A 23,527-nucleotide genomic window follows, 5' to 3' on the forward strand; every position below is an offset into this window, starting at 1 on the left:
GGGTTGATGAAAGATTGAAAGATAGAGGAGCGTCAGATCCCAGTCCCTCGAATCGATGCTCGTCGTGGAGACACGGATACGTAGGATTAAGGCAAGGAGCTCCCATTTTACTTCATCAACCTTCATAAATGACGTGTATCGTTGAAATAAGAACTTACCTTGATTGAATTGGCCCTTGATAACACGTGAAGCAACTTGGCAAGCCATTTTTATTGAGCTGTAAAGTGATTCAAAATGCTCGCATGTTACCACTGCCTTTCAGAATAGCATGGTTTGAGTCAGATGAGTGTCTCACTGATATCTTCCTTAATTCCGTGAATGATGTGCAGATTTTACACGAGTACCACTGCGAGTTATGGTCAGTGACCATAGCAATGCCCTCCACACAAGGATCTGATTGCAGGTATATAGACCACTGTTCTGCGGCTGTTCCGCAACTCCAATCATCAATCAACCAGCCTTGCCATTACATCGGACCTCAAACGATCGCTGCACAGATACGATCAAGTTACCAGCACTTCCAGCTTCGCAATGCCGAAGGCGAAAGAGGTTAAAGTCACCAAGTTTACCAGAATCAAAACTACACCTGGTAATGAAGAGAAGCTTCAGGAGCTTGCCAGAGAATACGGAGACCATGGAGCCCAAATAGTCATTACCGCTGTCGCGATGAGTGTCGGACTCCCGGCTAGAGGAAGATTTCGGTGTCGGGGCGAATATACAATAAAGAAGTTCCTGAAGCAGATGAAAGATAGAGGCTTGATGGATGATTGGCATATGGACGTGTGATTAACGTCGGATACGGGGAAACCGGCCATCAGAGCAAAAGTCAGTTGATGCCTGAGGCCTACATGGTCTTTTCCCATCTTAAAACCCTAGGTGGCCGGTTTCTGGGGGTGGTCGTTTTCCCCGTATCCGACGTTATATTCGGTTTTACTTCGAAGGAAGTAGTGTTTATCAGCTATCTACGGGGTGATCTATAGCTTAATTAAGATTTGTCTGGTAGTGAGAAGTATCCTGGGACATTTCCCTGTTTTTATGCAGTATATATCGTAGTTCCATAAAGCACAGAGCTGACCAAACTTGAAGAATATTCCGTGACTTGCTGTTTGAGCAACCTTCCATTCAATCACTTAAATTGATGGCATACAAAAGGGAACATGTATTGTTTGAGTTCAATAATGTTAATGCTAGACTCAAATACTCAATCTTCGTCTGCTGCTTCGCGATACTAATATCTCTCACTAATGCGAAACAGTATCAGCCGCTTAGAAAAATATACCGCCATCCTGAACCGCAGATCCGCAAGCAAGAACCCCATCTACAGTATAGAAGATTGCCACGCTCTTGATTTTTCCAGGCCAAGAATCATTACTCGAGTTTAGCAAAGTGGCCAGGGTGCTAACTGGCATCATACCCATTGTTTCAGCTGAACTTATTATATAGTCCAAGGCTGCCTTCTCGGTGATTTGTCGCAGACCAAAAACCGCCGAATGGAACTTATATCGACTTGTCGAATCCCTTCTGAAGCCGAAAGCCGCCTCAGCCCCAGGGTTACTCTGTGCAGTGAGGGTGTGGACTTGTCCAGTTCCTGTGTCACAGGTAAAAACACGCCAGGAATCCGCATCGTCTTGGAATCGATACAGAATGCTAAGAGACTTTGGTTTTCCGGGCATGTTGTCGGGGAAGATGAGGTCATTTGTGGAGATGACGATTTTGGAGCCGTAGTTGAGCTGCATCTTGGCAAGATCCGTCACTGTTTGTCCGCCGTAAGAAGCGGCGAGGATGACTGCTTGACCTTTGGGCTTAGGGGTGTTGGTGTTGGTGGCTTCCTCAATGATGCCGTGCTTAGCAAAGGAGCGTGCCACTTCTAGTACCTATAATCCATCCTAGTCAGCCGGAGGTTGTAGTATGTGATGCTTTGACAATCCTTCACTCACGTTGTTCCACGATGCCACAGCCATGTTGATATAAATCTTGCTCATGGAAGAACCGTGCGCTTCGGTCTTCACATTCCCATCAATACTCTCGAGCTTTTTTCGGAGGGTTGAACATGACATGTTCATCATTGTCATGCCGTCTAAAACCAAGTTAACCAATTCCTATCTCAAGAGCTAATCGGAAAGACCAACTGAAGATATTGTCTAGGGAGTTTTTCGCCTCGTCAAGGTGTTTCATGACACCATCGATATTCTCGATCAGTCCTCTGGCGGTATCTTTATGGAACAGGTCAGCTCTTGTCGACGTCATCAGACTAACAACTCACCAATTGACTTCAGAAGACGAGCTCTCTCTTCATCGCCCTGGGCTACCATTATCTTACACTTATCATTTTTGGCTGCGTAGTTTCTCAGGGCTTCCTTCATGTCCTCAGAAGCCCAGGGAATAAGAAGGCCTCCCAGACCAGGGAAATCCCCTGCAAGTTGTATGTCAGTAGTGAGCTCCACGGTTAGAGGGAAATGACGGAAAGCATACATAGCCACTTGTAGCTGTTCACATACTCCTGGCTCGCTACTATCTTTTGTTGGTTCTGAATCAACTTGCGAATACATGTGCGCATCTCCTCGATATGCTTTTTCATAGAATTGTCGAGGTGCTTTTCGCTAAATTTCTCATCAAGTATAGGTTTCAAGGCTTTCAACGCTGCCGCATCGCTTTCCGTCTGTGATTTGAACTAAAGCCGAATTGTTAGTCAAGATCCTAACGGCAATTCCTTGCAGGAAGAGCATTCGACATGTACGCACTAAGTTTATCGCTTCGGTAATCTTCAATATTTTCTCATTAGTATCTTTAGCTTCTTCTTGCAAAGCGGCGAGAATCTCTTTCGCCATCATCTTTGCTTCCATTGCTTCATCGCTTCGAGTAGGTATCTTCCTATCACAGATTATATCCATCTGCTTTTTCAGCTCCTCGAGAAATACAGTTGCGTTCTCAGCATAGTTAGCAACAGCATGAGCTTCAATTAAAAGAGAATTGTTAGCTATAATCCAAAGGTTCTGCATAGCATGTGAGTACTTACCAAGACCTATCATAGGGTTGATTCCATCATTAAGGAAGGTCTCACAGTGCTGATGGATGGGAATAAGGCTCATGTATAGTTGCTGGTCGCCATGTTAGCAATTCCAATACAGTTAACATAAATGAATGTCACTGACATCATATTCCGACTGAGCTTGGATCCAAAGGTCAAGGCCTTTGAATGGATAAGTCGCTTTGAATAGCTCAACTGTCTTGGGTATCTTTAACGCAGACTTGACATAGGACTGAAGGCCTACAAACATCACATCATTGAGGACGAAAGCGGGGGCAGGCTTCTGTTCAGTGGTGGTCTTGAATGCTACAGGGACCTCTCTGATGAATGTTTTAGTTCCGTTGGTGAAATCTTCAAAGATTTGGTTCGGATTGATGGCGACTACGGCAGTCATGGTGAAAGATTTGGTGCAAGAAAGAGAACAAGAGGTGCTTGGTCGGTATGAGGATATGAAGGCTCAATTGAGAGAATAATGTATTTCTTGGTAGCTTACTGGAGATCATAAACTTCCTGCCAAACAACTATAAATATTCCGTGGCAACAGCAGGTATTTAAGGACTATAACCAGGAGGATGTCTGACGAGGTCTGTTCAAGTGAGGATGGTAAGCAATAGGGCCAATGGCAAGCTGAAGAGGAACTTTCTAAACCACTTCTTCAAGGGTTTTTGTTCAGCTCGGCGTCACCAGAACTTCAGGTATTGGCTTTTTATGGTCGAGACTCCTGCTTCTCGCTCTCTTAGGAAAGCATTCGTGGACCTTGTGATATGTTGAGGCACCCTGAATGTCGCCAAGATCACAAGTATAGAGCTGAACCGGAGCACAGCCCTGCCTGTTCAACAGAAACGGCATAGCGCGATGCGACTGGTTGATAGTTGTTCTAAACGAGACAATAACCCACGCAACTGTCAGGCGTTATTCCCACTTGTGTGATGACTCAATTGGCTTCGACAGGGTAGTTGGCCGCGCTATTGATTTTCTGGCCCCGTTAAGGACAGGACTCTCCGGCAGCCCTTTTCTCGTTTTGAATGGCGACGTAGTTATGATATGTGGTAAGCACGGAGATAAACGAATCATTGGAAGAAGCCCTTAATACGAAAAGCTATGAAGTTATACTATAATAATCTCGCAGCGACATCTCGGAGGAACTCCATCTAATAGATCCCATCGCCCCAATTCATTGCAGTGACCTTATTTGGTTCTCTTCCGATACCAATACTTATTACTCCTTTCGCTCCTGAAATACGTCAACGGTTGAATCAACATGGAGTTCCAACTCGCAGCTGATCACATGCACAACTCTTTCACTCTCGGTGAGAAACAACTAGCCAAGGATTTATCCGAGTCATTTTACCTCGATGAGCTTCCTCGAGCTGTCAGTTTTGTCATTAACCAATACACTTCTGAGCGGTCCTAATGATTCTAGGTCTATATTCGTCGGCCATTCGTCCAACTAGCCGAGGTCTTGAACGAAGCGCAATCCTATGTTCAAACTCACACCAAAGAGGATCTTCGAAGACTGGTTCTCTACTGCGACACTATAAATCTTACCGAAGGTCTCGTAGTTGGGTATAAAGACTCGGAGAAAAGCCTTGACCTACGAGTCTTTGCCCGCAAGGTCGAATGTCGGGATGCCAGTCAAGCCCTTCATATGCATTTCTCAGAAGACTGCCAGCTCGAGTTCTACACATACGAGCTCAAAAAGGGCTTCACCGCGCACCTTGAGTTCGGTGATGGTTCCATCAGACAGCTTCCACTGTCCATTGCCCCCGAAAGCTGGGGTATTACTGTCAACTGGACTGGTGAGAAGTTTCTTTTTGTGCACCATGACTCAACTGCTTTGGACATGACGACAGCAAATTACTTGAACAGGATCATGAGCGACGGAACCTTGGAAAGAGGTAACTTCATCGAAAACAACGACAATTTACCCAGGCTCGTTATGTACCAATTTCTTGTCGCCGCCACAATCATGAAGATCAATCCCAAGCTTGCATTAGAAATTCTGAATTGGGTTTGCAATTTGAGTGCCCATGAGAGCAGTGCCGCCTTGAACATACAAGCTTGTTCTCTACGAAACAGTCTCGTTCTTTCGCAGGAACGAAAGGTCTTCAACGTGCCTTCGGTTAACATTTACGCAAGCAAGCAAGTTCTCGAATCGCGACTGGCAGCTAGTACAGCCTTTGAGCAAGCTTTCCAGAATTTCGCGGCACAGGATCGAGCTTCAGCTGCTGTTCTTGGACAAACAGTGAATCTCATCGCCAAGAGTGAGGACGCCATGTCAGAGTATGCATTCCTCGAGGATCTCGCTCAGAAAGCCTACTCTTCAGCCCAATCAGCCAGAGAAGTTGCATTCAAACGGTATGATCAGAACAACACAGACTTGGTTCCTCTCCAGAAGGAGTTCAGCAAAGGACTTGAAGATTGGTGCACAAAGCAGAAGATCGAAGCTGCCAAATCTGTATTCTCTGCTTGCATTGGCACAATAGGGGCCATTACTGCGACTGTGGCCTCTGGCGGTCTTGCCGCTCCCATTATTCCTGCTGCCGCAGGGAAAGCTGTGGACACTGTCGGCAAAGTTGCCAAGATCATCAACACCATCAAGGAGGTGGTCGAAAAAATCAAGAAGATATATGAGAAGCTGAAGCCAATCTTGGAAAAGCTGAAAAAGCTTTCCGAGGCAATCCAGGCTGTGGTCGCAGCTCTCAACGCATCTAAAACCCTGGAGGAAAACACTGCGCTTCAACGGCCTGATATGAACTTGGACATTTATAATGCTACAGCTCTGTGGGACATCTTTCGGGAAAAGGTTGATCAGATCGAGACTACAGTGGCTTCCATTGACTTCGCAGCTAAGGAGAAGTATTTCTTTGCTCTGCGTACGCTGGTCATCAACGGCAAGACATACTTGCAGACGCAGGAAAATCTCTGCCAGCGAGGTAATGAGCTGGCGCTCGTTCTGCTCAAAGTCAAGCTCCAGCACAAGGACAAACAGCGGTTGACATTATCAGCGACTGCTACAGAGCAACAAGGCGCTGTTTTGGATCTTCTCAAGCGAGCCATGTTTGATCGTCTTCTTTCCATTAGATCACTTGTCTTCCTTGACTTTTACATGTACTCGGAAGCTTACATGTTCCATACATTGACTGACAAACCTCCCGTTAATATTTCACCTGTCAAACCTGTGCTTGATTACCTGGAAGACGCTGCTAGGTTCCAAGGTAATGTTGCAGCCTTCGGATCACGGGTCATGGTGCAGCAGCGAAAGTTCAGCGTCTTGACTTGCGGTGATGCTGTCAACACTTCGGGCTTGAGAGATAGGCTGCTCAAGAACGAGCCTGTTTGTGTATCTTTCAATCCAGGCGATGCCATGTTTGCGGGCTTCGCTCGCATTCGGGTTTCTAGGGCCCGGTAAGTTATGGCATCACCAGGACTTTGACATCCATACTAATATCTTATCAACAGATGTTATCTTGAAGGGGTTTCTATGACTCCGAATCTGGACGCGACAGGCGAGAACGCTGGTATTCGACTCTTCTTAAAGACCTCTGGGAGATTCTATGACATTAGTCTTCCAGGGCGAAAAGGCGACGCGGCCCCTTTCAATGCATTTGTCGGAGATGCTCGGACTCTTCTCTTCGAGTACAATGTAGGTGATCAGTCAATCGTCTGCGATGGTGAGTATGGGCAAAGCCTGGATTATACGCGGCACAGTTCTTTGACTGAATGGGAATTGTCGGTTGGTACTGGCGGATTGCAGGCGAGTGACCTCGACTTGAGTGGTTTGAAGGGCATCCGTATGGAATTATGGTGTGATATCACTCTCAAGATTTAAGTCTGCTTTGCGTTAAAAGGTGCTCCATTAGGCACTTGTTACAAAGCTTCAGTGCATTCAGGTATTGGTAGTGATGTTATGCAATCGTGAAGAATACCACGAGAATTTCCAGACGCGAGAGTTATAACAATTAAATATTTTTCTTATTACTGATACAGTTCATCCTTCACTTTGTTGCTTTATTCCCACTTAGATCTGTTCTGTTCGACAAACTCCTTCCAAGTGACAGGCTTCTCATCCAAAAGATCCAAGCTCTCCTTGAGATCAGCATCGCCGTAGTATCCAGGGTCCTCCAAGAGTATCATGTTCTCAGTCAACTCCTTTGCAATAGGAGCAGGGAGGAAAGACTCGAAGACATCGGCGGGAACTTGGTTGAAAGTGGCGGGCTTTCCAATGACTTCGCTGAACTCGGAGATGATTCTGTTGGGGGAGTAGTAGTCGGTGGCAGCGAAGATGCGCTTGTTAAGAGTGCCGGGGAAGTTCTTGATGGCGGCCTTGACGAACTTGCCTGGAAATAGTTAGCAGTTGTTCATGCGATTAGGTTAATAGACTTACCCATGTCGGCGTTCACGTCAAAGAGAGGAACCTTGGCCTTGTCGCCGTTGGCAGGGAGAGCCCAGGCATAGCTACCATCCTCATTCTTGCGGATCGAAGTAAAGAGGTTGGAAGCAAAGAAACCAGGAAGAACAAATGTTGCGGGGACGTTGATTTGTCGGATATACTCCTCAATCTCGGCCTTGCCCTCAAAATGCTTAATATGAGTAAGGCGACCATTACTGATCTTCTTAGTGTCAAGAAGAGACGAGAAGATGAGTTGCTTCACGCCAGCAGTCTTGCAAGCATCAGCGACAGCCTTGCCTTGAGCGATCTCGCCGTTGCCGCTGTTGGTCTCCCAGTAGTTTGTGACGAGGAAGACAGTGTGAGCGTCCTTGACAGCTGGGGCGACTTGCTCAGCGGTGTTCATGTCGGCCTGGAAAAGTCAGATTGAGTTTTTGTTTGAGGGTATGATTTAACTTACAGCAACGACCTCGACGCCCTTTGAGGCGAGGGCCTGGGCAGCAGGCTTGGAGACATCACGGGTGATGCCACGAATCTTGAACTCTTTGGAGAGAGCGGGGTCGTTGAGGATGGCGCGGACGACAGAGCCGCCCTGGTTGCCAGTGGCGCCAAAGACGGTAAGAATCTTGGACATTTTAAGTTATTGAGAGTTTGAGAGTATGAGAGTATGTTGACTGGGTGAATTGAATTGAGACTGAGTTGATAATGAGATTGTTATTGAAGGCGAAGAGTTGTCTTTATAGGTCCATGACACAACCATGATGGTGTATCCAGCCACAAAGCTGCATGCATAATGGCACAGAAATCCTTAGCAATCCAAACCTTGTCTATTTGGAACAGATGAATAAGGTACCAAACGCAACCTCGTACAGCAGCGGAGCTTTTCGCGAGTCCGTACCAACGATTGGTATAATCAACAAGTAAGCCGTATACCAGAGTCGGCATGTCGGTAAACGCCAAGACATCGAGATGCAGCCCTAACTGAGCAGGGAAGGTTTGTAACAACATCATTGGTGAGATTAATTGTTAGTGATGGGAAATATGGAGATGGATCATGACAAAGCGAGAGTTGTGCAGTAGTGAAGATGCACTAAGATTAGTAACATCTCTCAAAAGCCCCGCGCGTTAAAAGTGACGAGGGGCTCGGGAAACGATACGAATACCGGGCGGAAAATGCAGGCTTGGCATCTGTAATTCGGATATTTCAAGAATACCATTTCCGGCTTCTCCATTATTTCGTCAATGTCGACGATGGTTCACGGCCATGGCTTATCGCGTGGTGGTTAGCCGCAAACCGATGGCAGATACTGTGATCACGTGGAGATAAAAAAATTCAAATCACGTGCACACATCTCATCCTGCAGCAGCTCTCACCAAAGCTTTCAGGCAGGGCGCGTCAAGGCCACTTCCCTCACTCAAAGCGCGCGCGCAACATGTCAAACATGGCCGAATCTCAATCAGACCAAAGCGACAATGAGATTCATGATGATCGCGCTCACAGCGAACAAGAAGATTCCAGCGAAAATGAATCCGGCGATGAATCCTCCGAGTCTGATGACGATTCCGACGGTGGAGGCTTGCTCGATACCATGGCCGCTGATGGCAGCGAAGAAGAGTCAAGCGACGAAGATGACGAAATTTATCACCGCAACGACTTGACGCAAGACTCGTATCTCGAATCGTTCCCCCAGTTTGGTCGCCTGCCTAGTGAGTTGCGCAACACCATCTGGGAGTTCTTCTGTCCTGAACTTTGCGCTCGGTATCGCGTGCTCGACTTCCAAATCTCATATGGAACCGCCCGACATCCCGACTCAGCAAGTTCCTTCGTATGGACTGTACGCGACGGTATTGCTCTCGGTGATCAAACAAAGAACCTCCGCACTGTGTTTGCCGTTCACAAAGAATCGCGCGCTCTGGCCACCAACGCCTTCCCCGATTCTCTCAGCATGGATGCTGGATCTGGAGACGCCACTGTTCGCTTCAACCGAAATTCCGATGTTGTTCTGATGAACGGTCTCATTTACTCGCATGGGAAGATGCTTTTCCACCTACCAGGCTTTGCTAGCGAAATCAAACACTTTGCACTTGGCGGGCCTAACATCCTTGACGATCTCAGCGGTCCTGACGTGCCAGGCCTTTTGAGGCAGTTCACCCAGCTGGAGTGCTTCTACGTGAACGTCTCGAGTACGGATTGCAAGAAGTCGACTTTGGCATGGTGCACGTCGGATCTCATCAACCGCTACCAAACACAGACATACGAAAAGCAGCCTGGACTCGGAGAAGACTTGCAGTTCTTATGGTGCTGGCCCGATTTACAGAGACACCCCGACTTTGCGAGATTTCAGATCGACAGGGATACATGGGACAACTTACCGGATCCACTAGGAAGCGAATTGGAGGCAAGGGGTCTCAAGGCATGGCCCATGGTCGCTTTTGAGTATGAGCGCGGCCTTCGACGATTTGAGTTACTGCAAACGCTCGGTCCGGACCTCGGCGATGACAGCTCAGATGAGGATGAAGAAGATGATGATGATGACGGCAACAATGGTCCCGACCTTGATCAATACGAGAGCGATGGCATTGACGACGATGAGATTGTCGAGACATACGATCCTTCAGACGAAGAGGGTATTTCATTAGCAAGCGGCTCCCCTCCGCCCGCCCCGCAAGAAATCTCCGACGATGAGGATGACGACGGCGCCGGCGCAAACTTCTCCAGTCCTGAACCCGAGCCAGAGTCAGCGCCTGTACAGCGCGGACGCAAACGACGAGTAGTCTCAGACTCCGATGATGAAGATGAGGAGGACGTGGAACCCACAGCGAAACGCGCCAGGACTCGTGTTGTTGAGTCGGAGGATGAAGACGATGGGCCAGACGTACCGCAAGAACATACACGGCAACGTTCAAGGGCGATTATATCAGATGATGAGGATGAGGACGATGGCGGCGTGTCGAAAGAGCCTCATGCAAGCGACTCCTCAAGCGAAGAAAGCGAAGAAGAAAGTGACGAATCAGACGATGAAGATGCGCCGCCCAAGAAACTATCTCTTGCTGAGAGGCTACGACTCCATCGACAAGAAAACCCGGTGGACAACGATTCTGACGATGCAAGCAGCAGGACTGCTGACGAGGAGAGCGAAGATGGAGATGAGGAGCGAAATCCTTTCATGATGGGCATGGCGGATGAGTCAGATGGAGAAGGCGAAGATGGCTACGACGAAGATGATTATTAATTCCCTAACATTCTTGCTTCTTTTATCGTATTTGAATAGATTCTTAATAATATAAAATACCCCCATCAATGAATTAAACAGTCTTCCCAGCAGCAAGAAGTTCAACAAACTGCTCTATCCTCTTCCTCCTCGTCTCCGGCCTCTTCGCCGTTTCCAATCTTTGTATAAAACCATATCTCTTCGTTCTATTCAACCCCGTCCAGAACTCCCCCGCAGCTTCATTCCCATCCAACGCTCTTTGAAAATCCTCTGGAATGACTGCATTACTCGACGATGAATACGCCCTCTCCCACCGTCCATCATCCTTCGCTGCGTCAATCTCCGCCTGGCCAGCAGGTGTTATGCGCCCCGCTTCAGTTAACGTCGCGACTTTGTTCACGTTTCGCTGAGACCAGAGACTTCCCTTCCGACGAGGCGTGAAGCGCTGTATGAAGTGTGAATCATCGTGGGATTTTCGCTGGCCATCGATCCAGCCGTAGCAGAGCGCTATGTCGAGGGCTTGATCGTATGTTATTGAGGGGATTGGGGAGTTCTTCTTTGCAATTTTGAGCCAGAGACCGGTGGTGTTTGTGGAATGATTGGTTGAGAGGTAGGATTCGAATGCTGATGGGGTTGCGAAGAGTTTAGTTTCTAGAGTGGCTGTAGGGGGTGTTGTGAGTGATGGGGATGAGGTTTGGAGACGTAAGAGTCTTTTGGCGGCGGATCTTGTTGTTCGTGACATTGTCAGTGTTTGTGAGAGCATGAATGTTGACAGTCGAAGTAGGGATGAGGCTGACAAAAGACAACAACAGAAGGATCACGCTAAGCCGAAACCAAATATTGAATGCCTGGCACCTTTCATGTTCAATTGCTCTAACCTGCAAAACATTTTCTATAGGATCAAAATGTTAAATACCGCAAACAATAATATCTTTTCGCCTCTTAATGCTCCATCGACAACGTGCAAGAGTGTAATGCAGAAATGTGTAGGGTAGCTCAAGACGCGTTCATCCCGTCTCGGAGAGAACAGCGATTTCACCGCACGTGATGGGAAAAGCAACGCAATCAACCCTTCAGAGGTGGATACCCAGTGAGAAACTCTTGATTACGACGTTTCAGCATCTTTCAAGGCCGTTAGAAGTGTTTTGAGAACGATGCCAGTTGTAAAAAGGCCATGTCTTCAATGTAAAGGTGAGATGGTCGAGTCGGTGGCTGGATGCGGGGTGCTGACCGAGTTGCAGAAAAACATGTCAAGTGTAGGTCTTCCCACCGAAAAAAGGGCAGATATGGATAATGGATGATGGCTAATGAGATGCAGGCGATGAAGGACAACCAAGGTGTCATCGTTGCATCATTAAGAGCTTACCTTGTGCTCGGCCTGCGAAGAAAACTGTCTTCCGGAATTCATCAACAGGACCTTTGACGAACCAAACTTGGGTCAACAGTGAGATTAGAGACTGTAAGTCAATGACTATGGATATTATTGCATTGAAGAAAGATGGTTAATAATTTGATAGTCAACACCAACCCACAAAGTCAATTGGAAGGAGGCTCAGGATCAGGTTCAACAGCCCCAGCAAATTTCAACGACCTATCAGAGACTCCAAGAGAGCCAACTTACAATGAAACCCTAAGAAACAACCCAGTATTCCCAGTGGCAAACAAATCGCAATCAGCTGGAAACTCACCAAGCTACCCTTCTTCGCCATGGCAGCAGGCAACAGGTCGATCACCTACGGACTTGCCGAGCAACTCGAGCGCATACACCGTAACTCACGACCATTCATCTCCGTACGGTCCACCGCAAGATCAAAGCAGAGATCATGTTCCTTCTCCCCGATCACACCAGCCGTACAGTTCTGGAGAATCAACGAAATTTCCGCTTGAAGATCCTCAAGAGGCGTGTTTGCTCCGATACTTTGTCGAGGAGCTATCGCATTGGGTACCGAAGATCCGGTGGAAGTGGATGATATGTGCTAACGTGATCAGCTTGACCTGTGCGATGAGAGACGGCACTTTCAACTCGTTGTACCTCTTCGAGCTCGGCATCATCCACCACTTCTCTACGCCATCTTTGCACTTTCAGCCCGCCATCTAAGCCGTCTCCCAAAATACAAAACACCACAAGGAATTCTCTACCAAGGCCAGTTACTCCCCAAACTCACACCTCACGACGCAGTAGAATACACATTAAAATGCATCCCTGCCCTACGAGATTTCCACCTCATCCAAGACGACGAAAAACTCGAGAGCATCATCGCCACAGCCGGTAAGACTCACCAAAACCACTAACGATAGTTCACGCTGAAAGGTTACAGTTATTCTTCGGCAGTTAGAAGAGATCGACGATGAAGAAGACCAAGATCAAGAGCGGAACCAAAGGCGGAACGCAAAACCTCAGGTTAATTTCCTAGCGATCATAGACGCTGTTTTGAGAAGTCCACCGTCAAGGACCCTCTTTGGCCGACGATCACTTATCCAAGCGGCATATTGGATGGCCGTTCGCCAAGAGCTGTACCACTCGTTCACAAAGCGTCATCCGCCAAAGATGATTCTAGACCCGGAGTATGGACACGGCGCGTCGAAGGCGAATAAAATTGTCCTTCATACGGCACAAGTTGCGAAATGGCGATGGGCTGATGGTTCAGAACAAGAATGGTGTATGTACTACCTTGGAAAAATTGGCGGCGAAACTAACACGTTCAGTACGACTCCAGAAGCAGGGCGAAGTTCTCGAGGAAGAAGCGCTAAAAGAGTATCAACCGTTCTACGTACGACCAGCTGACAGGTCGAATGGAGAAATCTTCCCGATAATCTGGTACTCCTCCGCTCTGGAGGTGACAACCATGCAGCTCAGCATCATAGCGAAAATGGTGCTAATGGCAGAGAACCCCTTCCTCGGGTAGGTCGTAGTAATTTAACTAGAGTATCTTGTTTGATCCACTGACGTCAAATCAGGGGAAATTCATCGACACGTGCGCAGTGGAGAGAAATCGAGAATCAGGTACGGCAGATGATTCTGGATCTATGTGGGATAAGTCTCTGCCATCCAGCATGTCCGCCAGCTCTTGTGCATGCTGCGTTTGGGATGGAGCTGTACGGGGACTTTTTCACGGATCATTATGAGCGGCGGGCGTTGAGGGGTGTTGTTGATAAGTTTAGAGATGCGAGGGCGTGGCCAGTCCAGAACCTGTCTAAAATGTTTGAATGAGTACAATTGGGCAGCTTCAATGAAAAGATTACTATTCAATGAGTTAGTACCGGCATTCAATTTCTTGGCGGCGGCAGTATCATGGTCTAATCTTCCATTTCACCGTATCAATGAAACCCTTCAGGCGCGGAACTGTTTTTTCCCGTGAAGGCGTAAATTGACCACTGCTTTTATTACCGATGTTGAATCCGCCAAGTGAATCCGATATGTTTCGGCACTGAAGTGCTGATCTTTTCCGCTATTGAAATGGATTGTTTAATGCCCTTGACCAACTGGTGCAAGGATAAGGGTCGTAGTCGGCAAGATCGTGTCAGAAGTGACCTTTTGAGAGAAAGAGTGGATCTTTTGATCTTCGGAAGTTTTGTTCAAGATCCTTGTTTGTGCCTCTGCATGTTTGTTCGTCTTACCAACAGGCAAATTGATTGCGATAAGGTGAAAGTTACCTTGGATTTCACTTTGCCGCAGCTGAAGAGCAAACATTTTTGAGGACTCGGGGGTTTTACTGGTGCGAGGTGCGGAAGAGGGACGGCACAATCACTGGAAACCCCTGTCATTCTTTCACATCAATGCCGATCTCCCCCACCGCGCAATCTCCTGACAGCTCACAAGGTGTCGAGCGGGACGGCATCTACGGGAATATCGAGAGCTAGCTGTGCCACTCAAACCAGGACAATTGAAGTAAAGTCTGTCCTTGCCACGCGATACTGCCGTGTATTTCTCCTAAAACTTGTGCTCACTCACAAATACCGAGTCTTGTCGCACGATTATCTCGTGGCTCGGTGCTGACGGTTATCTGCACTGCTGCCCTAGACTACGGTGTTGGCTTGCGCAAAGGAGGTGGAGAGAGTTTGACGCCAACCCGAACAACTGGTAAACGATGCAGCGTCGCTTTTTTTGCCATGACGACAAGATTGGGCTGATCATTTCTTTTTTGATGCCCAGCCTATTCTCGTTGGGCCAGGTTCTGGGCCGTCATTTACCTTGACAGTGACCACTCTGCAGGGCCCGCGATTGCATCTTGCTCGGGTTATTAAGATCTACAACCGATCAGATTTGAGGCCTCACTGGTCTGATTGATGGTCTGCCCTCTCAGTGTGTCTCTTGGGCTTTTCTACGCTGGGCGCTAAACATGACAGACATACGGCTCTTTCAATAATGTCACGTATTATGAGAACGGTTTTTGAAGACATTGGACGGAAGTCACCGGGTCTCTTGCAATTGAGGCTGGCTGGACTAACCTCCTCCAACAATGCAGCCAGCCCAATGCAACTGATGCAATGCAACGTGATGGCAGGACGCGATGTGATGTGATGGGATGGCACAGAAGATCGACTTCAGCTCTTCGTTTATCGCGCTTGAGTGGGGGACGCCGGGGATACTCCCTGATTACAATGCAACACCATCGCGCAAGAAATCCTCTCGATTCTTTCCCCAACAAACACGCGATGGAAAATACAGTGATTGCACCCAGTAAAAAAAAAAGAAACTCAGCACCGTCATAAGCTCAAACGGAAGCGCCAGGAACCAACGGTAACCTAAACCACAGTGGATACAGCCCCAGTAAAGCATGCAGCTCAGTGTGTCTTGTGTTTCCCTACCTCCAGCACATGCTCATCACTGCAAGGGAGACAACAGAGCAGCGAGCACAACATCAGACGCAAGGGAGACGGAGATAGAAAACGGCGGTGGACGAACTTCTCCTGTCATCACCAACCGTTTCAATTCTTTTGCATGGCCCGCCTCCGCGATTAAGAAATACAAGACATTTTGATCCAAACCCAGCCGTTACATGGTGCGGCCGTTTGTACATACAGTACGAGCCTTTAGGGGGCACAAGCTTTCTGCGCTGCGTTTCACTAACAAACTTTACTGGAGTTTTCTTTGACTGTGGCGTACTCGGTCAGCATTCATGGCGCTCCGAGATAATATCGCAGTCAATCAAGAAAAAGAAAGAGAGACATAACGTGGACAGGTGATACCAGTGAAAAAGAGAAAGAAAAAGAAACATCGTTGCCGTGGCTGAACAGACCTGACCTCTTGATGCAAGGGCGTTTGCTCGTCCTCGCGGCGCTGAATGATGATCACAGGTTGGCCACACAGGATGATCCTTGCCTTGTTGTAACTGTCTCAAATCGCCCTTACGCAAAGAAGCAAAGAGGAAATACCCTAGGACCCTTTCACAAACGCCTGGCGAAACAGAACATAACATCAGACAGACGTCGACCGTAGGTGTAGATCTGTATTTTATCTTGGGAACCGGTCTGTACACGACCCCCGTATCAAATTGTCCTGTCAGTCTGAGCGATGTGGGAATCTCTTTCTCGTGAATTTATCCCGAGCTGCGGGTTGGATCTTGCAGGGGGGCAGCCCTACCCTCAGATGGGCCAAGATCAACGGAGGTCGGCAGCTTAGACAGCACTAAATTGGCTTCCCGAGCAAGTCCAAGTCAAGCTCAGTTACTGGGTGTGTGTGTGTGCGCAAGGGATATGCATTATCTGGGGGGCGTGTCTTGTTGGATCACTTGGACTTTAATCTCTCGATCTCCTTCCCATTTTCACTCTCTCGCTTGCTCTCGTTCACTGCAAGAGCCTTTTAATCCCCTTATCTAGCGTCTGGACGCTTGGGAATCACAGCCGATTAACGTATTACTATAATACGTCGTCATCTCCGCTTGTCGTTCAATCTGAATTTGCCTCTGCTCTTTTGAACCGTTGTGTTGCGGAGACCGCACATTCCTTCCAAACCACGTTCCTTACAATTACAATAAGATTTCCCTATTATTCCTCAATTAAACCTCGAAAAAACATCGACATTACACTTTTCTACAATGGCCGAAACCGACAAACCCGAGGCCAGACTCGATGGCCTCGGCATCTTCTGGATCGTCTGGACCTTCATCTGGACATTCATCGTCGCGGGCGGCATGTTCTTCCTCTGGAGACGTCGCGATATGCCCATGCTCAGAATTCGAGACCTCCCGATTTCCTTCGCCGCCATCATCCTTCTCCATATCTACTGGGGAGCTATTCAGACCGGATATGTTTACTTCCCGCTATTTACACCTGAGGGCGAGTTCTGGATCATGAGCTTGTATTTCCCTTTCGGTATCGCTTTGTTCCACGCTTCCAACAGCCGTTTCCTACATGTCGCCAAGCAGCAGAAGGAACTGTTCGCTTCTGATGAGAAGTCGCCTTCCAAGAGTCGCGTTCGGCCTGGGTCGCTACTCGGACGCTTTCAGGCGATGGATTACTCGAAGAAGATTCTCGTTACAGTTGGATTGGGAATGGTAGTCCAGGTATGAGCCGTAACACACATACATACGGTGATGCTAACGTATGCAGTTCATCCTCACCATCATCATGTGGTGCTTATCTAAGAAATTCCATCCCTCCTGGGGTGTTGCCGGTACAGAGGTTCATCCCGGCTCCGAAGAGTACCGAAAGTCTCAGGTCGGAAAGGGCTGGGAATGGTAAACATACTCCCCCGAGATCTGATCTCATCGCGATATGTACTGACTCTCTTCAAAGGTGGCCCTCTGTGTTCTGGCAGTTCCTTTGGGCATGGATCGTCGCCCCTTACATCCTCTGGCAGGCTCGCGGTGTCAACGACACGCAGGGATGGAGAATCCAAACCATCGCATGCTGCATTGCTAAGTGAGTATCCCTTGATCAGGGCCAACAACGAACTCCACACTGACCGAGACATAGCCTTCATGCCACTCCTATGTGGCTCATCGCCTTGTATGTCCCTGCAATGGCACCCGTCAATTACTACTGGATTCCTCCTCAATGGTAAGCCACCTACCTCAGCAAGCCCCTATTAACACCCGCTCACTGTCGCACAATAGGCTTGCCATCTCCATCATGGCCATTGAGATCTTTACTATCTTCTGGCCCTGCTGGGAAGTCATCCAGCACCAGAATCTCCGCCAAGAGACCCTCGACTCCATCGCTCAATGGCAGCTCAACAAAAAGGCTGGTACCCATGGTGCTCGATCTGTCGCTACTGGATCTACGACTGTTGCTCCCTCTGCTCTGACTTCTTGGTCCAAGGACGGTTCTGTCAAGAGCAGCGCCTCCGGTGAGAGTATTCTCACAATGGAAGCTCTTGAGTATGTTCTTGAGCGAAACCCTGAACCTCTTCAGCAATTCTCAGCTCTTCGCGACTTTTCGGGAGAGAATATTGCTTTCTTGAGAGCTGTCGCTGAGTGGAAGTCCTCATTACCGCCTGCTGTGCGCGACCCCGAGAAGATCAAGGAGCCGTCAGTGCAAGAACTCGTCCGCGAGAGATTTAACAGCGCTCTTCGCATTTACACCGGCTTTGTCAGCTCTCGCGACGCAGAGTTCCAGATTAACTTGTCATCGCAACAACAACGAAGATTGGAAGGCGTCTTTGAGAGCTCTGCGCGCATCCTCTACGGCGACAAGAAGCAGGTTGACCCAGCGTTGCCATTCGAGACATTCCAGATGACAACATCACCCACCAAAGTCAAGTCGTCAGCAGCATCATCACACGGTTCCGAAACAGGCATCATGACAGCTGACTCTGTCGCTGACACTGGCTACATGAGCGACAAGGCTATGTACTGGGGCGACATCCCCGAAGGCTTTGATGCTACTATTTTCGACGATTCAGAGCAGCACATCAAGTACTTGGTGCTCACCAACACATGGCCCAAGTTTGTCAAAGACCGACGATGCTCAATTGACTCCAATGATACCCTCGAGGCAGGAAACGGAATCCACATGGCTAAATGATTGATTGGTACCTTTACTGGATTTACGGATTTATTTATGGAATGGGAGTTTGGTGATTACAAGTGATTCCCTCGTCATCTTTCACTCTTTATTGGGAAGGCTTCTTTGATATTCTATGTATTTATTAATGAATCAACGCGACTGCATCATCAGTCATTCTTCTCCTTGCTCAACATTACATTGCCTTTCCTCCGACTCATTAGCATCTTGGATTAAAGTGAACGTGTTCATCTGCTGTAGCTTGAAATGAAGGAATGGCATGTACCGGCCCCTCCCGCCCGTGCCCGCGAAAGCCACAGCGGGACAAATTACAGGGCATGTGACCCCAATTCCAGCTCGGATTAGTGGACGATCTAGCCTGCGGTCTCGTCCGTAGCAGCCTACGTGGCGTCGACATTCCGCTTTGTTCCCTTGTTCAAGACCATGGTCTCCTGCAGGTCGAATCACAATCATCGTAAGATGTAATTACAAGCCGTCTCAAATCTCACGCAATTCCGCTCGTTGAGTCTGAGCTCAGAAAACTTAATTCAATCCCGTGAGCAAGGGCTTGCATAAGCGTCAGGAGTTCCGCGTCAGCTTTGACACTGAGCTTTGGTATTCGTTTAGCGTTATGAAGATCTTCATGGAGACCCATTATCCACTTCAAAACATCCACTGATCCGAATATTTGGGATACGTGCTTATGAACTTGTTTTTGTTGAATGCGTTGGTCACAAGGATTAGAGAGTGACGTTTTATTTTTTACTGGGACAATCTCGATCTTGATGTGAGATCCTTTGTGATAACCGACGAAAGGCAATCGGGTGTCACCGGTGTCTGTTAAATGGTGGAAATTATGGGCGCTATGTTAGCGGCCGATAAAACGTGGAGGGTCTTGCAAGACACCATCATCGCTCAAAGCCTAGACTCGAGGGTGAATTATCATGTCATTTTGCGAGACTGCCGCACATGGCGCAGTTGTTGAATCAAATCTGTGCCGGTAATGGTTAATGGCTTCATATGTTATGGACAGATATAGCTATTGTTCCCGGTTCATAAAGCAGGATAAGGTTAAGTGAGACAGAAAGCCTACTGAACTCACGGCCCGATAACAGTGATTTATGGTATATCTACACTAAAGTCAATTCTATGTCTCTATTCTCCTGCTTCGCAAACCTGATCCCCTCACCACGCATTATCCCATCCATATAGCACTCCCCAACCAACGAATATCTACCATGTTCTTGCTCCCTGACCACGAAAGGAACTTTAGATCCATACAGAACCACTACCAAGTCTCCCCTCTTGGCCCTCATTGGAACATAACCAACTAGCCCCATGTCTGTCCGCGCAAAACGTCGCGACTGCGCTATTGCTGCAAAGAAGCCAAGCGCTTTTATGGCAAAAACTTCTTCTCCCTGCCCATGTTCCTTGGGAAACACGTCATCCGTAAGGGTCAGACGTAGAAAAGACGTAGAGATTTCCTTTAGGAACAGAGAATACTTGCTCCCAACAGAAATATCACCGAACAGAACACGCAAGAATGGCTCCCATCCTGGAGAAATCGGCCCATCAGGCAAGGCTCTACCATCTGTCGTCGAGGCTGCGAAGATACGAGTCTTAGGGGCAGGTCCAAGGCCTCGGGCTAGTCCTTTCGTCGCTTCCAGCCAAATGTCTCTTGCTTCTTCAATCATCCCTCTGTTCACTTGAAGCTGGTCGTAAACTGAGATTCTTTTGTCCCGTTGGTCACCTTTGCTGAATCTGGTGGATCTGTCGGTGAACGACTTCTTGCCAACAGTGTGTATTGTGTCCACTACACTTCCCATAATGTGCAGCGTAGTACCATCATTCAATTCTCGTACCTCTATTAGCAGTCCTGCACTGGCATCGAATCCAGAGTTACTGAAGAGAGGCCCAGTTAAGCTTTCGATTGGATCAAGCTTGTTGAAGTCTGGGACCCACGATGGAGACGAGCTGTGTCGGCTGGTCTTTTGTGAACTCGTGCCAAGGACACGAAAGCATCTATTATGGTTGACTTCCCAGACTACAAATTTTCTGTATGCATCCATTGGTGAGATTTCGTAATCTGGCTTCAAGAGCTCGCTACTCGTGTCCTCGCTTGTAACACCGAGCATCCCGAAGATCTTATCATGAGGATATGTGCACTTGTACCTGCGACTCATCAAGATGAGGCCGAGTAGTTTAGAATCTTCCTGTCCTTCAATTGGGCGCCCAGTCAAGAGAGGACGATACCACCACTGACCAAGTATATAAATCCTGGGATGTCGATTGCGGCGAGCTGACCGCATCAAGTCCAGACTGGAGATCGTGTCATAGATCGAGTGGTACCCAGGCACCGTCTTTACCGAGGATTGATAGTGTTTGATTGCATCCACAACTCTGAGAAACTTTGCCCAAGAGATGGATTGGTCGCCGCATATGACCTGCGCATGCTTCGGTATAACGGCTTCCTGGATAACCCAAGTACGTTGGAACCATGGACGACACAACAAGTTAATAATGGGATCCCAAGAGAAGCCCTCTCGGGTGATAGGGTTCATGTTCGTCCACTTGTCAACAGAGAAGCTTGCCATGCCAATATTCGAACTTAGAAGGAATTGCCTAGTATATAGAGGCATGAACTTCCAGTCAAGCCAACGCATTGATCCAATCGCACCTTGGACCGAGGGATCTGACTTTCCGAGATAGATGAGTACTTCTTGGGCTTGGGAGTAGATTTCATGCATAAGTCTTATCTGTTTAGACTTTTCATCGTTGTCGGCTTGGTTGATACAAAGTGCGTCGATCCACAAAACGCGCCTTTGTGTTGGATGCCGTAAATCCAACAAGGCGTCATGGAGATTAGCCCTCACGTCGATAATGTGCCCAGAACAATTTAGCTGGTATTTAGTTGTGTCGTCTCCCCAGGCGTACGATAGAGCCTCGAATCTGGTCCTCCAGGACAGTTCAGCGTTGACCAACTTGCATTCCAATGCGTCCCCGCGTGCTCCTGGCTCCAGGACGAGTAGTCGGATCTCTTTATCGCCAGTGATGGGTTGGTATAGCCCATTCTCCACTATTTCGGATGGCTGTGATAGTTTAGGTGGTATTGCACGGAAGACGGTTGATTGAGCAATGTTGGTGAAGAGACCGTTATCTCTGAGAGGCTCGTATACATATGAGATGAAGACCTGGCCCCAGGCCAAAACGCCGATAGATACCCATATTATCTTCCCAAAAGTCGTTTTTGAGCGCGGGACCTTATTCCTCTTTTGACTGGAAGCCTGGGTTGAATGCCATTGATGAGACAGATGATGATGCGGACGGTGTAGTGATTGAGGCCGAGCACGGGTGATGTCTCGGATGCCTCTTAAAAGCTGGCCTCTATGTGAAAACATGATGGTCGTTTTCGGGTTTGCAGAAACATGTCGTCCAGCTTATTTACCAGCGCGTGATATTAGTAGTCGGAGTTTCAGTGTCTGAAGAAGGGAAAACGCCTTCGATTGAGTCTAATGAGGGCTGAGTTGGTTGAGAGGCTGATGTGATTGGATGATCTGAGACAGGGTGCTTTCAGCTGGAACGAGTCTTGTTACACTTACTGCCAGATCGAATCGCAACTCGCACAGCCGCATTACAAGCTGAATTTGTTCCCGAAAACTACGGAGTATGACGTATGGAGCAAGACCTAGCCTGAATTTCTACCTTTTAATCTTTCGCAATTTCCAGTTTCGCTTCGCCGGACTGCCAACGACGACAAGATAGCAATTTTGTTGTTGGTACCCCACCCTGCACTGCCTAGCAGAATGCCTTACTGGCGAAGGCCGAGAGGCTAAGATGCTAGGATCGCCGGTGGATTCTGCTTCCTCGAGTGAGAATTGTGGCACTTCTTGTGTTTGTATATGAGATATGGTCACTTGAAGACCAGCATAGGCTTCGATCTGAGATGGTGAGATTTCATGCGTGAACCAACCGAGATCATGAGGATAGATCCAATCGGGCTAGAGTCTGCAAAGCAACTGGTCAAATCATCCTCGGTCATTTTCTCAATTGCTCAAGTACTCATAAAATGCTGCATTTATCTGAAAAAGAACACTTAGAGTGAAAGAAGTAGCCTAGACAGGCAGGTCGGCCAATGGGGTTGTCACGTGTGAGTCTAATGAGTACCGAGGTCGACTCCAGCCATGACCATAAATTCACGACTTCGCATTTGAGAGAACGCCTTTGTAAACCATACTCGTATCAACAAAACAATATGGTGCCCGAAAATTATCTTCTCGCCAGTTCGTTGACCGCAGCCATCCTGTATGGCGTCAAAGTTCGTGCTAGTCCGAGCTACTCGCGCATGATCACCAAAACCCTCGCAGTTTCTCTACTCGCGATCCTCGTCAAGATTCTTGATGGACCGGCATACCTTTTAGCTGCATTGAGCTTTGGAGCCTTGGGCGATGCGTTTCTTGCTTGGGACGCGGAACCGGCATTTCTAGCAGGCCTCGGAAGCTTCTTGACATCGCACCTCTTCTACATCGCCCTTTTCATGAAAACAGGGGCACAGAGGCTGGTTCTAGAAGACTCATCGCGCGTCGCTATAGCTATCTCAGCTATTCTGCTTGGGCCCACGATGTTAACGTTGCTGATCCCAAGGGTTAACAGCGAACTGCGCTTCCCCATATTGCTGTACACTGGCGCAATTATGGGCATGGTCTTTTCGGCATTGACGATCGAAAATGATAAGATCGCACTGGGTGCTGTTGTGTTTACGGTATCTGATGCCATCTTGGCCTCTGGCAAGTTTCTTGTGCCTGCATCATCTTCGCATCAAGTCTGGATGGACTATGCTGTTTGGATTCTCTACTACTCGGGACAGTTCATGCTGGCTATGGGCACTCTGGAGCAAGCTGGAATACAATTGGGCGCAAGCTAAGCGGAAACATATGGTCACCGGGTTGGCTC

The 23,527-nt window shown here is 48.1% G+C and overlaps 9 protein-coding genes across 9 annotated transcripts; 5 read left to right on the top strand and 4 right to left on the bottom strand.

Annotated features, from left to right (window-relative positions):
* Positions 1–1,265: 1,265 nt before the first annotated feature.
* On the bottom strand, positions 1,266–3,422 carry BKA55DRAFT_662076 (uncharacterized protein; the record flags this gene model as incomplete). The annotated part of the gene is made up of 8 exons (XM_046197617.1): positions 1,266–1,874; positions 1,938–2,077; positions 2,130–2,213; positions 2,264–2,413; positions 2,473–2,671; positions 2,742–2,818; positions 3,017–3,098; positions 3,153–3,422. The coding sequence occupies 8 exons, from the start codon at positions 3,420–3,422 to the stop codon at positions 1,266–1,268; spliced, it is 1,611 nt and encodes a 536-aa protein (XP_046052163.1).
* Positions 3,423–4,289: 867 nt separating this feature from the next.
* On the top strand, positions 4,290–6,860 carry BKA55DRAFT_724584 (uncharacterized protein; the record flags this gene model as incomplete). The annotated part of the gene is made up of 3 exons (XM_046201086.1): positions 4,290–4,409; positions 4,452–6,436; positions 6,491–6,860. 3 exons carry the CDS (start codon positions 4,290–4,292, stop codon positions 6,858–6,860), a joined length of 2,475 nt encoding a protein of 824 aa, XP_046052164.1.
* A 46-nt stretch (positions 6,861–6,906) lies between these two features.
* Positions 6,907–8,388, bottom strand: BKA55DRAFT_662077 (uncharacterized protein). Its single transcript, XM_046197618.1, has 3 exons — positions 7,879–8,388; positions 7,416–7,830; positions 6,907–7,368 (listed from the first exon to the last, which is right to left on the bottom strand). The coding sequence occupies exons 1-3, from the start codon at positions 8,050–8,052 to the stop codon at positions 7,040–7,042; spliced, it is 918 nt and encodes a 305-aa protein (XP_046052165.1). The 5' UTR covers positions 8,053–8,388; the 3' UTR covers positions 6,907–7,039.
* A 219-nt stretch (positions 8,389–8,607) lies between these two features.
* Positions 8,608–10,660, top strand: BKA55DRAFT_562572 (uncharacterized protein). The gene has a single exon (XM_046192302.1). It carries the CDS (start codon positions 8,852–8,854, stop codon positions 10,649–10,651), a length of 1,800 nt encoding a protein of 599 aa, XP_046052166.1. The 5' UTR covers positions 8,608–8,851; the 3' UTR covers positions 10,652–10,660.
* BKA55DRAFT_562574 (bacteriocin-protection, YdeI or OmpD-associated-domain-containing protein) lies at positions 10,661–11,388 on the bottom strand. The gene has a single exon (XM_046192303.1). It carries the CDS (start codon positions 11,370–11,372, stop codon positions 10,725–10,727), a length of 648 nt encoding a protein of 215 aa, XP_046052167.1. The 5' UTR covers positions 11,373–11,388; the 3' UTR covers positions 10,661–10,724.
* A 489-nt stretch (positions 11,389–11,877) lies between these two features.
* BKA55DRAFT_537157 (uncharacterized protein) lies at positions 11,878–13,841 on the top strand (the record flags this gene model as incomplete). Its single annotated transcript, XM_046189883.1, has 7 exons — positions 11,878–11,886; positions 12,017–12,089; positions 12,148–12,572; positions 12,620–12,899; positions 12,949–13,290; positions 13,337–13,532; positions 13,589–13,841. 7 exons carry the CDS (start codon positions 11,878–11,880, stop codon positions 13,839–13,841), a joined length of 1,578 nt encoding a protein of 525 aa, XP_046052168.1.
* Positions 13,842–16,377: 2,536 nt separating this feature from the next.
* Positions 16,378–18,793, top strand: BKA55DRAFT_562585 (uncharacterized protein). Its single transcript, XM_046192304.1, has 5 exons — positions 16,378–17,136; positions 17,183–17,310; positions 17,369–17,494; positions 17,549–17,632; positions 17,689–18,793. The coding sequence occupies exons 1-5, from the start codon at positions 16,669–16,671 to the stop codon at positions 18,596–18,598; spliced, it is 1,716 nt and encodes a 571-aa protein (XP_046052169.1). The 5' UTR covers positions 16,378–16,668; the 3' UTR covers positions 18,599–18,793.
* Positions 18,794–19,707: 914 nt separating this feature from the next.
* On the bottom strand, positions 19,708–21,975 carry BKA55DRAFT_537159 (heterokaryon incompatibility protein-domain-containing protein; the record flags this gene model as incomplete). Its single annotated transcript, XM_046189884.1, has 1 exon — positions 19,708–21,975. One exon carries the CDS (start codon positions 21,973–21,975, stop codon positions 19,708–19,710), a length of 2,268 nt encoding a protein of 755 aa, XP_046052170.1.
* Positions 21,976–22,829: 854 nt separating this feature from the next.
* Positions 22,830–23,498, top strand: BKA55DRAFT_592193 (YhhN-like protein; the record flags this gene model as incomplete). The annotated part of the gene is made up of 1 exon (XM_046195355.1): positions 22,830–23,498. One exon carries the CDS (start codon positions 22,830–22,832, stop codon positions 23,496–23,498), a length of 669 nt encoding a protein of 222 aa, XP_046052171.1.
* Positions 23,499–23,527: the final 29 nt, after the last annotated feature.

This window comes from Fusarium redolens (genome assembly GCF_020744475.1).
Source record: "Fusarium redolens strain MPI-CAGE-AT-0023 chromosome Unknown BKA55scaffold_5, whole genome shotgun sequence".
Classification (NCBI taxonomy): Eukaryota; Fungi; Ascomycota; class Sordariomycetes; order Hypocreales; family Nectriaceae; genus Fusarium; species Fusarium redolens.